Raw genomic sequence first — 14695 nt, 5'->3', positions numbered from 1 at the left:
GTGTTATTTATTTCCTAGTATTGTAGAAAAGTGACTTTAAGTTTTTTTTAATTAATTTTTATGGGAGTATAGTTGCATTACAATGTTGTGTTAGTTTCTACTGTACAGTAAAATGAATCAGCTATACATATACATATATCCCCTCTTTTTTGGATTTCCTTCCCATTTAGGTCACCACATTGCATTAAGTAGAGTTCCCTGTGCTATACAGTATGTTCTCATTAGTTATCTATTTTATACATAGTATCAGTAATGTATATGTATCAATCCTAATCTTCCAATCAAAGTGACTGCTTTAAAATAAAGTATTTCATAACCATATTGAATCATCAAACTTTGCCAAAGTGCTTTTTGAACTGTAAAGGGATGTATAAATTTAAGATCATTAACTCCGTAGTCACAGAAATAGACAATGTGGTGGTTTTCGTACTCTGTTTCTTAGAGCCCAGGATTCCAGAGGTGCCTCAGGGACAGCAGCAGTAAGGCGTACACAAAGGGGAGGTAGGAATTCCAGACCCTCCTCCAACACAGCTCAATTAGAACGACCCCATTTATTTTACCTGTGCTACTGCTATAAAAAAGGTTTTAGGGCAAGTGTGCAGTTTGTGTTCTTCGAAGACATTGTAAGTTTATCCTGTGATGATTTGTGTGATCCATTGTCCTTTGTGATATTGACTTTTCCCCTTCTCCATTTGACAGACAGATATACTGGTCCTGAGCTGTGATCTGATAACAGATGTTGCCTTACATGAGGTAGTGGACCTGTTCAGAGCTCATGATGCATCGCTTGCCATGTTAATGAGAAAAGGTCAGGATGGCTTAGAACCAGTTCCAGGTCAAAAGGGGAAAAAAAAAGCAGGTAAGGAGACTAGAGTTTGATTTATTTGTTTGTTGGGTTCTTATAATTATTATTATCATTCATGCTTTCACTTAAGAAACATTTATTGAGAACTGACTCTACTGTGCTAGAGGTTGGTGACATAAAGTCAAATAAGACACAGTCCCTGATTTGAAGAGGCTTATAACTATTGATTAGATTCCGTACCATCCAAGAGGCTTTTGTCTGCAGAGAGGAGCACTCAGAACTGTTTGCATTGTGTTTAAAACTCAAATAATTGAATACGTATACTAAGAAACCAAAAAATGTAATTTAAAATCAATGTTTAAAAAATACTTAATATTTGATTACAAATTAAATTAGATATCTTTAAGCAATTAAAATTATTATTACAAATTTAGTATGGTTGATTCTTCTGAATACACCAATCACCCTGAATAGCCAATAAACAAAATAGTCGTTAACCATGCTTTGTCTTCTTAGGATTACAACATACTTATCTTGATATTTCCTAGGATTCTAGTAGTGGGTTATTTTTTTTTTAATCTTCAGAGAGTTATAGTAATCTTACCAGACCAAAAAGAAAAGGAATAATACTCTAGTCCAGCCAGGGTTATAGAATTTGGGTTATTGACTTGTTATTGATTTTTAGTTAAGGCATAGTTCATGATTGCTTTTCCCAGAGTATTTCAAACCTGAGTCACTGATTCTATGACTGGGCTACTTTTAATAACTGAACTTATGGGACTTCCCTGGTGGCACAGTGGTTAAGACTCTGCGCTCCCAATGCAGGGGGCCAGGGTTTGATCCCTGGTCAGGGAACTAGATCCCACATGCATGCCGCAACTAAAGAGCCCACGTGCCACAACTAAGGAACCAGCGAGCAGCAACTAAGGACTCTACATGCTGCAACTAAGACCCGGTGCAACCAAATAAATAAATATTAAAAAAAAAAAAAAACTTAACTTAGGACCAAAAAGCTTTGTTAGATCATACTTTTTATATAGGTTTTAGTTTTTCCTGGAATGATGTGTTTTTTCCCTGGAGTTTTTCCCTGGAATGATGTGTTCTTTAGGTTTTTCTTAGTCAGAATTATGTAACCCATTGTCCTGTCATTATATATTGACGCAGTCTGTTGCAATTATTAGAAGCTATATATGGCTTATTAGTATCTGACTATTATTAATAGAGCCACCTAGAATGTTCATTCCTAGGATTTGAGTAATGTAGTTTGTACTTTTAGTTCTCTTCTTCAGGGCATTTGGTTAACTTGTAATTTTGGATTATAGCGTTGAAACTTCTTTCTAGTTGCTTTTTGTGTTAAAGCAATCACTGGTGCAGATCAATTGTTGAATCCTCTTTCTACCTTGTTATTATGTATGCTTCTCATGTGGATCAGTTCTTTTGTTCTTGACACAGTTTCTACTTTTGTGAGGTCTGGTTTGCTTACTCGCAATTTCCTGTATTCAGCCTTTTCTACCTATACAGATACAAACAACTGTGTATCCAGGCTTTATAAACATATGTATATTTTACAATTATTAATGTTTTCTTTTTTTCATACTCCTCTACTTACAACAATTTTAAAAAATCAAATACCCTACTATAGTTACTCTTCTTGGTATTATAACTTTTTAGTACATTACATATTAGCCTTTATCTCTTAAGTATCATTATAAATGTGTAGCTTTTCACAATTTTATTTTAAAATAACTGTAACTATTATCTGTCTATTCATTTTAAAATGTTTTGATGCTTAAGTTGTCACAACGTGGTTAGTGGAAGTTCCTTTATGTTGGCTCTTCTATTCTCTTTGAAAAGGTATGATGTATACTGGTAACTTGCTGTATGGTTATAGTGTGAGTATGGAGGGCAGGGAAGCAGGAAATGGTACTGGAGAGAATACAGGGATTAGACTAAAGAGTTTGAACTTTATCCCCAAAACAGTGGGGAGTTGTTTGAGGAATTTTAAACAAGAGAATGTCATAATCAGATTTGCATTATAGAAAGATTTTTCATTCTTAACATGAAATTTTGAACTCCTCAATATCTATATTTTGTTATGTTTGACGGCTAAGTTTCACCTAAATGACTGAGTTTTAAATTCTTACCATGGAATGCTATGCATTTCAGTGATAAGCATTTTTTTAAAAGAATCCTAAATTTCTCATTGTGTATTTGGCCTGCCTCTTGGCTGCTCTTATGTGCCAGAACAGCCTGCAGTCCTCTTGTTCTCAGATGTTGTTCAATAGTCTAGATCCCTTAGGTCCAAGTTTCCCAAATTGTGTTCTTACTGGCTTATTGGAGAATGCCTAATGGCTAGATGTTTCAGGAGCCATCGTTCTCCCTGTTGCCACTTCCTTCTCAGATTTGTAGGAGCTGTAGATACTGAGGAGGGGAGGATCAAACTTATGTTTGGATTTTTTGGACTGTTTTTTTTTTTCCTGCTACAAGCCTTTACACATGATGTTCTCTACCAGAAATGCTCTCCCCTTACCCACAACACATGCACTCTAAATCCAGCTTAGCCTTCAAGTTATTTGCTGAGAGAGGTCTTCCTTGACTCTCTAATATGAAATTATAGCCCCTTGTTTGCCTACGTATGGCAGCCCTACTCTCTTACTTACTCTCTGGACTATAAGCTCCGTGAGAATATGGGTCATGTCCAGTTTGTTCACTTTATCCCCAGCGTCTGGCTCAGTTATGGCCGGTGGTGACCAGTCAGTAGATGTTACTGAATGGGTTGAAGGGCCTGTCTATAAAGGTAACTCTTATTGCCCCCGAGGTAAGAGAAAGTAAATTCAAGCCCTAGATGTTTAAATCCTAAAAATTTGAGTCTGAGCTGTAGTTAGATTCATGAGTGGGTATTATAAGAGCCCGAGTTTCAGCAATATAGGTTTAGCACACTGACAGTACATTGCCTATTAATTTTTTTTTCTTTTCTTTTCTTTTTTTTTTTGCCACACCACGCAGCTTGTGGGATCTTAGTTCCCCGACAAGGGGTTGAACCCGTGCCCCCTGCAATGGAAGCATGTAGTCCTAAACACTGGACAGGGAATTCCCATTGCCTATTAATTCGCGTTTAGAAATGTTTCAAGATTTTTAAATTAAACAGCTACTGCTGTAGCATGGTTGTTAAAAGCACACGTTCTGGAGTTCAGACTGGGTGGGCTTCAACGCTCAAAAACTGTGTGGTCTTGGACAAATTGTCTAACTGACTTGAACTTCATTTTCTTTAGCTGTAAAATGAGACTGAATCCTTTGGGGATTTTTGTGTGAGAATTAAATGAGGTGTTTGTAAAGCATGTGATCTGCTACTTGAAACACTGTAGTTGGCCCTTCATATCCAGGTTTCGCAATATGGATTCAACCAACCAGTTGTGTAAAGATAATTAATTTCCACTTACCATCCCTTGCTTGTTAGAAAATCCAAGATTTCCTTCTTTCGCAATTTCAGTGAGAACATAGTATGTTTATTTTGCTTAATTACAGATAACATGTTTACTAAGGGGCTTTTTTTTCTGGACATTCCTGTGTGCAAATGTTTAATGCTACTATGATTTTGTGACACAAATTATTGACTATTATCTCTGTGGTTCCACCGTGTCTCTTGGGATATATGAAATGGAAAAAGTTCTAGGCAATTGTTTTTTAACGTATCAAGTTCACTGTAGTATTTCTCAAACTCCTTCCTAGTTCTCAGAGTTATATACAGCTTTGGTTCAGACTAGAATCAGTATATATCAAAGTGCTTCAGAATCTCACAAGTGAAAGCTGTCACTTGGTTGTCACCTCTCAGTCAGCTTAGCTCCCTCTGTATTAACAAATGCTGGCAGGCAGTTGTGAGCCTATATTTCTTTTGCTTCAGCTTCCTTGATTTTTCTCAAAGCTCTACTGCAAAAAAAAAACAAAAACAAAAACAAAAACCTTCTATTCCTGCTTAGGCTTCTACTGATCTTTTTTCTCTTCTCAATCCTATTCTCACTGCCCCCTCCCCCTTTTTTTTCCTAATTATATCCAACAGAAGTGACTTGAAATCCCTGCATACTCAAAACTGAAATTCTTGTGATTGAGGAAACAGTATACAGAAATAAGTTCAAATATGCTAGAAATTGTGTGTCACAATGTGCCAAGTACAATAATAGGAGCATGTACAAAATACAGGGAACAGTTTAATGCCTTAGTTACAGGGAAATATGTTTTAAAGACATGATATTTGAAAAGAAGGAGTTGAGCAATTTACTTAGGTACAGATTGGGTAGTTGGTATGAAATCAGATCCCTGACTAACAAATGCATTAAATTTTGATGTAGTCATTGAATTTAGGACATACTGTGTATAAAATCTATGCTAAGTCCTATATAAGAAACATAAATAATCAAGATTTGCTCATAAGGTAAAATCCAATGAATGGGGCTAGGTAGTTTTGTTACTTACCAACTTTTATATCCATCTGTGGCCTAATAGCACTTTGTGGATAGTTGTTCAATATCACATCAGTGGTAAGTGATAGAATCAGAACTTGAACCCGTGCCTTATAACTTCATAGCCTGGGCTTTCTACTTCTTTTTTTTTTAAATTTAGTTTTAATTTCTATCAATGTTTTATATGCCCATAATTTTAAAAGTGATGTAATTCTCCAAGGTATATTATAATAAATAGCAACCCCCATCTTGTCTCTCCTCACCTCACTCAGAGGCAGCCACTTTCAACATTTTTAGCTAATTTTTTTTCACATTTAACCCCACCTTTCAAATAACATGCTTTTGTTTGTTATGTCTTGATATTTTTAGTTTTAGGAATTATCTATTTACTTCCTACTATGAAAGTTAAAGATTTAGTTCTATTTTACCACACCTTCTGCCCCCACCACACGTATGCAAACTTCCAGTCTCCTCAGCTTCCTAATATAGTTACTTATATTGTAGTGTTGATTAACTGAATATTTGATGTTTACATTATTTTGAATGTATAAATGGTTTTCACAGCTGAACCTGTAGTATGTTGTTACTTTTCTCTTTCTTCCTTTTATTTTCCTAAAAATTAATTGTCTCATTTTTTCATTTGCTTCGTTTTCTATGTATTTATTACTAATTCAGCCTTAACCCCAGTTGTGTGACTTTCCTCTCATTACTTTCCAACACACTGTTTCCCTCAATTTCAAATTCTTAAAGATCTCTCTCCTAGATTCTGGACTAGCTGCTCTGCTGTGTAACTGTCATTTTAGGTTCACCCTTCACTCTCATATCTTGAACCTCATATTTTCCTCTTTCTTAGTTTATATCCACTTTTTTTGCGGGGGGCGGCTGGGTATAAACTTCCCTTGTAAATCCTGTCCCCTCAAAATTTTGAAGGTATTATTTCACTATCTTTTAGCTTTTCTATTAAGTCCAACACCATTGTGATTCTTGATTCTTTTTGTATGAGACCATTTTTTTTCCTTTCTAGAAGCTTATAGGATCTTATTGTTTCTAAACTTCTAAAATTTCACATTGATATGCCTTAGTATAGTTTAATGTCATCCCCTGTGTTGGATGCTAATGAGCCTTTCAATCTTAAAATTCAAGTCCTCAGTTCTAAAAATTTTTTCTCAGATTAATTACCTTTAAAAAAAATTAAGTGAACTTTTATTAATACGTTTCATGTTCTCTTAGACTGTAATTCTCTATTTTGTTTGCCTGTTTTATTTTCAGTGAGGTATAGTTGGTTTACAATATTATATAAGTTTCAAGTATACAACATGGTGATTCACAATTTTTAAAGATTATACTCCATTTATAGTTATTTTAAAATATTGGCTATATTCCATGTGCTGTACAATATATCCTTTTAGCTTACTTATTTTATACATAGTTCTTCGTACTTCTTAATCCCCTACCCCTATCTTGCCCCTCCACCTTCCCTCTCCCCACTGGTAACCACTAGTTTGTTGTCTATATCTGTTAGTCTATTTCTTTTTTGTTATATTTTTTAAATTCCACATGTAAGTGGTAACATACAGTGTTTGTCTTTCTCATCTGACTTATTTCACTAAGTAAGCATAATACCTTCCAGGTCCCTCCATGTTATTACAAATGGCAAAATTTTCATTCTTTTTTTGTGGCTGATTAGTATTCCATTGTGTATGTGTGTGCATATATATATATATATATATATACTCTACATCTTCTTTATCTAATCATTTGATGGACACTTAGGTTGCTTCCATATCTTAGCTATTATAAATAATACTGCTATGAGCATTGGGGTGCATGTATCTTTTCAGAAATGCAAATCAAAACCACAATGAGATGTTACCTCACATCTCTCAGAATGGCTGTCATCACAAATAACAAGCGTTGGCAAGGCTGTGAAGAAAGGGGAAACTTTGTACACTGTTGGAGGGAATGTAAACTGGTGCAGCCACTGTGGAAAACAGCATGGAGGTTCCTCAGAAAGCTAAAAATAGAACTACCATATGATTCAGCAGTTCCACTCCTGGGTATATATCCAAAGAAAATGAAAACACTAATCTTTTTTTTTTTAACCCACCACTCAACTCAAACTTTAAAACGTCTACCAATGTGATCTTACCCCCTCCCAACTCACTATTGTCCCCATCTAAGGTAATTATCAACACCTTACTGAATCTTGTTTATCTTTTTTTTTTTTGGCTTTCCTTTATCTCAGCTTTATGTATTCTAAAAATATATATTGATATATATGTATTTTTAAAATTTTATTTATTTATTTTTGGCTGCGTTGGGTCCTTGTTGCTGTGTGCAGGCTTTCTCTAGTTGCGGCGAGCAGGGACTACTCTTCGTTGTGGTGCACAGACCTCTCATTGCAGTGGTTTCTCTTGTTGCGAAGCATGGGCTCTAGGCACACGGGCTTTAGTATTTGTGGCACGCCAGCTCAGTAGTTGTGGCTCATGGGCTCTAGAGCACAGGCTCAGTAGTTGTGGCGCATGGGCTTAGTTGCTCTGTGGCATGTGGGACCTTCCCAGACCAGGGATTGAACTCGTGTCCCCTGCATTGGCAGGCGGATTCTTAACCACTGTGCCACCAGGGAAGTCCTGATATATTTTTTAGTTGCTTCTAATTTTATTTAAAAAGATAGCATGATGGATGTAATCTACTGGGACTTACTTTTTCCAATATTATATTACTGAGGTTCATCCTTATTGTTATGGGCAGCTACAGTTTCTTCATTTTGAGTGCTATACAAAATTGCACTGTATAAATACACTACAGTTCATTTATTCACTTTTCAAGCAGTGGGGGTTTAGATTGATTCCAAATTTTTGCTGTTGTCACCAGTGCTGTTATGAACATTTATGTACATACTGTTTAATGGGCACATGTAAGAGTTTCTTAATAGAATTGCTGGGTCATAGAATATATGAATGTTCAATTTGGGGGGTATTGGTAAACAGTTTTACTCTTTTCCAAAGTGGTTATATCAGTTTCCCCAACTACCAGAGATTTAAAAGAATTCATTGCTCCATCTACTCTCCAGCACTTGGCGTTGTCAGATTCTTTGCGTCAGTTGAGCAGAAGTAAAATGGTATCTTACCTCATTGTGATCTTTGTGTACATTCCCTTGGTCTCTCAAGGTTGAATATTTGTTCACTGGTCATATTTATTTTCTCTTCTGTGAAATGCCTGTTTATATATTTTACCTAGTTTTCAATGAGTTATTTGCACTTTTCTTACTGATTTGTATTCTTACCATTCGTTTGTCAGTTGGATACACTGCAAATATAGTTTCCCAAAAGGAAATGGGAAAACTTTTCTCACTTTCTTTAAAACGTCTTATGAACAAAAATTCTTAACTTTAATATAATCAAATTTACCAAAATTTTAAAAGCATCTTTTGTGTCTTGAACTCCCTACTGCAAGTTCTGAACAATGTTAACTTATATTTTCTTTTTTCTTTATTTTTAATTAATTAATTATTTATTTATTTATTTTTGGCTGCATTGGGTCTTTGTTGTGGTGCACGGGCTTCTCATTGCGGTGGCTTCTCTTGTTGCAGAGCATGGGCTCTAGGTGCGCAGGCTTCAGTAGTTGTGGCACGTGGGTTCAGTAATTGTGGCTTGCGGGGTCTAGAGCGCAGGCCTCCATAGTTGTGGCACATGGGCTTAGTTGCTCCGCAGCATGTGGGATCTTCCCGGACCATGGCTCAAACCCATGTCCCCTGCATTGGCAGGTGGATTCTTAACCACTGCGCCACCAGGGAAGTCCTTAACTTATATTATCTAATAAGAATTTTAAAGATTTATTCTTGACACATAATTCCTTGATCCAAATAGAATTGTGTCTTGTATATGGTGTGAGGTTGGCATCCAGTTTAATCTTGTTTTCCATATAGATTTCTCTTTTTCCTTCCTCCATTTATTAAATAGACTCTCCTTTCTCCAAGGAGAAAGGGTGAGAATCTTCTAGCAACACGTAAGTTATGAACTTATATAACCTAATCACAAAAGTAACATCTGATTACTTTTGCCACTTTTTGTTGGTAGAAGCAAGTAGCCAGGCCAGCCCATGCTCAAGGGGAGGGGATACAGAAGGGTGTGCATGCCAGGAAGCAGTTATCATTCTTGGAGCCAGCCTGCCACAGCTGAACTCACTAGTATGTCTAGGGCCTTAGCTGTGACAGCTGAGTTTCTCTTTCCATTTAGTCTCTTATCATACAGGAGGCTAGCCCAGACTTGTTCACATGGCAGCAGCAACAGGTTCTAAGAGAATAAGAAAGAAGCTACAAGGTCCCTTGAGGCCTAAAATCAGAACTCACACCGTGTCACTTCCTCCGCACTCCTGTTAGTCAAAGCTAGTCACTAGGCCAGCCTAGATATAAAGGATAGGGAACTAACCTTACTAACCTTACTTCTCTTTTTTTTTTCCTGTGGGCACTTTTTTTTTCTTCAAATTTTTTTGTTGTGGTAAAAAACACATAAAATTTACCATCTCTTTTTAAACATATAGTTCAGTGGTAATAAATACATTTATAATTTTGTGCACCCATCTCCATAACTCTTCTCATCTTGTAAAACTGAAACTTTATAACCATTAAATATAAATGCCCATTTCCCCCTCCTCCCAGTCCCTGGCAAATACCATCTGTTTTCTGTCTGTATGATTTTGGCTACTTTCAGTACCTTATATAAGTAGAATCATACAGTATTTGTCTTTTTGTCACTGGTTTGTTTCACTTAGTATAGTGTCCTCAAGGTTTATCTATGTTGTAGCGTATTTCAGGATTTCCTTCCTTTTTAAGGCTGAATAATATTCTCTTATGTGTATATACCACATTTTGCTTATCTATTTAATTCATAGATGGACATTTGGGTTGCCTCTATATTTTAGCTATTTTGAGTAATGTTGCTAAGGACATGGGTGTAAAAATATCTCGTCAAGACCTTGCTTTCAATTATTTTGGTTATATACCCAGAAGTGGAATTGTTGGATCATATGGTAATTCTGTTTTTAATTTTTTGAGGAACCACCATACTGCTTTCCACAGTGGCTACCATCTTACATTCTCAACCCTATATCTTGATGGGCAAAGCTACAACAAATTTGTAACCCTTTTAAATCTACTACATAGACTGTTAGTTTTGATTTGCTAATGTTTTGTTTTGCCTGTAATTTTCCTTTGTCATATCTTTGTCTGGTTTTAGCATCAGAATCATGCTGGCCTCATAAAATGAGACGGAATTCCCCACTCCAAACATAATGCCTGTCACTGGGGTGGTGCACAAATATATTTATTAGTTGAATGAATGAATGAATAAGTAAATGACTATAGAGGAGACAGAGAAGTAAAAAACAACTGGAAAAATATATGAATAGTTGATTATGACAGAATTTTTTAAGATGGAAGTTCATAGTTTTAACTGCCTTCTTAACCTTATTTGTGTAATCTTTCTCTTAGGATGGACATTCTAATGTTCTTGCTCTGTTTCCCAAGTGGAATTCACTTTGTTAAAGCAGAACAGAAAGAAACCTGTCCAAGTTTCTATAATTTGTATCATATTCTGAGGTCCCAGTTACTATGGTAGCTACAAAGAAGCAAATACAAGGAGGGGGGCCTGAGAGTGAGGGAAATGTGACTGAAGTGCAACATAGCTGAAAAATTGACTTGTTGGAAATTATAGCTCCCAGGACATTCAGTAATTCAAGGTTTTTTGTGGGCCTAAGGGGTTGGATAGGGTAAGCACTCCAAATATATCCAAAAATAACATCTCTGTGTTATTTGTTTTTAAAATGTTGGCTCGTAATCAGAGCTTTGCAGACTTTGTTATATTCTCAAGTTTCCATGTAATGGATGAATTGATATATGTCGGAGTTGTTGTGTGACATTTGAAATTCTCTGTAAAACTTACCTTCAAATTGGCGTTATTTACCCTTCCTTCTTTGGCATTCACTTATCTTGGTAATTAGAAAAAAACAACATGTAATTTTTTATGATAGCTTCTCCCTATTCAGATTAAAACACTGCCTATGAGATAACCAGAGACCATCTGAAGGAATGGATGCTTTCAAGAACCTGAGCCACATTATACACTTGAGTAAAGCATTTGGTTTAGGTATATAGGCAGCTGCAGCCAACAGGGAAGCGTGTTCAGTAGTAGCCATTGTCTGTCAATAGGAGGTAGACAAATTCATCTTTAGAGATACCATTTTTCCTAGAGCTCAACTTTTAGTTTCTCCCTTTCAAATAGGTATTAAATCATTGCTTTATTTGATTGTTGTGAAGATCAAATGAGAGCATGTATTTTGTTTAATTTTTTAAACTTAAACATTTTATTTAATGTTTTAGTTAATAGCACTAAATAGAGCTTTACAAATATTAACTCATTTAGTTCTCCTAAAAATCCTGTGAGGTAGGCGTAGGCACTATTATCCCCATTTTACAGGTGAAACTGAAGAATGGAAGTTTATTATCTCGCTCAAAGAGATAGAACTAGTAAGTGGGATTCATACCCAGGTGGTCTAGCTTCAGAGGCTCTCTTCTTAATCGTTATGTTATGCTGCCTCTATGTGAAAATGTTTTTGTAAGCTATAAATAGATACTGTGTGGATGTTAGTAGCAGATTTTATTAAGTGTTCAACACTACACTAGATGTTGTGGGAGATCTAAAGGAATCATAAGTCTGCCTTTGAACAGTTTGTAATCTTGTTGGGGGAAAGAAATATATAACACAGAAGACAGCAATAATATGGCATCCTATAAGATCATTGTCTACCAGAGAACTCTCCACATCTGGTAAATATCTGCCTTATTTTCTTTCAGTGCTCCCATACACAGCACAAAATCTAGTGCATAGTAGACATATAGTTAATGTTGGTTAAATGTGGATGTCCTTAAATGCTATTCCCATTTTCACAGTGAGCAAACCTAGGTTATTACTTGCAGAGGAACAGTTGTACTTTCTTTCTGTGCCATACAGTGGGCTTGTGGTTCATCTACTTAATTTGGCTAAGCAGTATCTTGACTGGCCCTCTTTTTTTTTTTTAACTTTTAATTTTTTGATATTTACTTGTTTAGTTTTTTTTAAATTTATTTATTATTTTTATTTTTTGCTGCATTGGGTCTTCATTGCTGCATGCGGGCTTTCTCTAGTTGCAGCAAGCGGAGGCCACTCTTAGTTGCGGTGCGCGGGCTTCTCATTGCGGTGGCTTCTCTTGTTGCGGAGCACAGGCTCTAGGCACACAGACTTCAGTAGTTGTGGCACTCAGGCTCAGTAGTTGTGGCTCATGGGCTTAGTTGCTCCACGGCATGTGGCATCTTCCCAGACCAGGGCTTAAACCCGTGTCTCCTGCATTGGCAGGCAGATTCTTAACCACTGCGCCACCAGGGAAGTCCCGTACTTGTTTAGTTTTGACAAATAAAAATTCTATATTTAAGGTATACAACATGATGTTTTGGCATCATATGTAGACGTTGTGAAATGATTACCACAATCAAACTAATTAACATATCCATCACCTCCTTAACTTTTAATTTTTGACAGAATTTTACATTTACAGAAGGTTACAGGAGTAGTATAAAGATCGCAGATATCCTTTACCCAGATTCCCCAAATGTTAACATTTGCTCTAGTATTCTCCCGCTTTCCCTCTTATAATATATATTCAATGTATATCTAATGAATATACAATATATTATATATGTAATTATTATTTTTCTGAGCTATTTATGAGACTAAATTGCAGATATGATTCCCTTTGCCTTTAATACATCAATGTGTATCTTTCCCCCACACCCCACAGTCTCTTAAAACAGAAAATTACATTGGTACCATACTTTAATCTACAGACTTTATTCAGGCTTCACCTGTTAACCTAATAATATCCTTTAGAGCAATACAAAAAAAATTTGACTGCGCATGTTTTAAACATTGTGGTATGTGTTACATAGCACTCACTCCTGTATTTGGTTCTAAGAGCAATGTGAGCAGGTGCCCTCTCCCCTGACTTAGTCATACAGGTGGGGCAAATGGCTTTGTTTGATTTTCCTTTTTTGTGTGTGATTCAGTGGAGCAGCGTGACTTCATTGGAGTGGACAGCACAGGAAAGAGGCTGCTCTTCATGGCTAATGAAGCAGACTTGGATGAGGAGCTGGTCATTAAGGGATCCATCCTGCAGAAGTAAGCCCTGGGGTTTTTCTTTTTGGCAATTCTCCTTGTCTTAAAACAAAATAAAACCACCCAGTGGATGGGAAAGAGGGAATGAAAACTAGATTAAACTGTGTGAAATTGACAAAAGTATGTGAATGTTTTCCCATGAGATAGGATGGAGGCTTTTCTTCACCACACAAGCTTAGCTTTTCCCTGTGTCTTTTCCTGCCAAGGTAGAATCAAATCCTGCATAGGAGTGGGGCAGAGCAGCTGTGGAGAGAACAGGGAACAGGACTATCTTTCTGACAGTGTTATAGAACTTCCTTTTTTTTTTTTTTTTAATTGTGATAAACACACAACATAAAATTTACCACCTTAACCATATTTAAGTGTACAGTTCAGTAGTGTTAAAAGTATGTTGACATTGTTGTTAAGCAGATCTCCAGAACTTTTTCATCTTGCAAACCTGAAGCTCTGTATCCATTAAACAACTCTCTCTTATCTGCTCTCCCCAGGCCCTGGTAACCACCATTTGACTCTGTTTTTCTGAATTTGACTACTTGAAGTACCATTTATAAGTGGAATCATGCACTATTTGTCTTTTTGTCACTGGCTTATTTCACTTAATTAGTATAATATCCTCAAGGTTTATCCACATTGTAGCATGTGTCAGAATTTCCTTCCTTTTAAGGCTGCATAAATTCCATTGTGTGTATACACCGCATTTTCTCTATCTGTTCATCTATCAATGGACATTTGGGTTGCTTCCACCTCTTAGCTATTGTGAATAATGCTGCAGTGAACATGGATGTGCAAATATCCCTTTGAGATCCTGCTTTGAATTCTTCTGGATATATATCCAGAGGTGGGATTGCTGGATTATTTGATAGTTCCTGTTTTTTATTTTTTGAGGAACCTCCATACTGTTTTCCATTTTACAATCACACCAACCATGCACAAGCGTTTTAATTTCTTCATATCCTCATCAAAGCTTGTTATTTTCTATTTTTTTGATAGTAGCCATCCTAATGGCTGCACAAAGGCAACCTCGTCACATTTTCTTCAATCAGCATTTTATTGACTGCTTGCTCAGAAGCCACTATACTCAGAGCTTTACTGCCTGATGCCAGTACATAGGAATGCTTAATAAATGTTTGGAGCCTGGATGAAATGAACGTAAGAGGAGTAAATTGGGAAAGAAAAATGTCTTACTGGTTGGTGGGGTTTTTTCCTGTTTGTTTGTTTGTTTGCTT

General features: G+C 36.3%; 1 protein-coding gene across 1 annotated transcript in view; it reads left to right on the top strand.

Annotated features, from left to right (window-relative positions):
- The window catches only part of EIF2B3 (eukaryotic translation initiation factor 2B subunit gamma), a 153852-nt gene that overhangs the window by 53665 nt on the left and 85492 nt on the right, over window positions 1-14695 (top strand). Inside the window, exons 4-5 of the mRNA XM_036859827.1 lie at window positions 700-859; window positions 13361-13472. Of these exons, the coding sequence (XP_036715722.1) occupies window positions 700-859; window positions 13361-13472 (272 nt within the window). The remainder of the gene's footprint in view (window positions 1-699; window positions 860-13360; window positions 13473-14695) is intronic.

This window comes from Balaenoptera musculus, chromosome 1 (assembly GCF_009873245.2).
Source record: "Balaenoptera musculus isolate JJ_BM4_2016_0621 chromosome 1, mBalMus1.pri.v3, whole genome shotgun sequence".
In the NCBI taxonomy this organism is placed as follows: Eukaryota; Metazoa; Chordata; class Mammalia; order Artiodactyla; family Balaenopteridae; genus Balaenoptera; species Balaenoptera musculus.
Note: the sequence above shows the minus strand (reverse complement) of the source record. Positions and strands in the feature narration are given on the sequence as shown.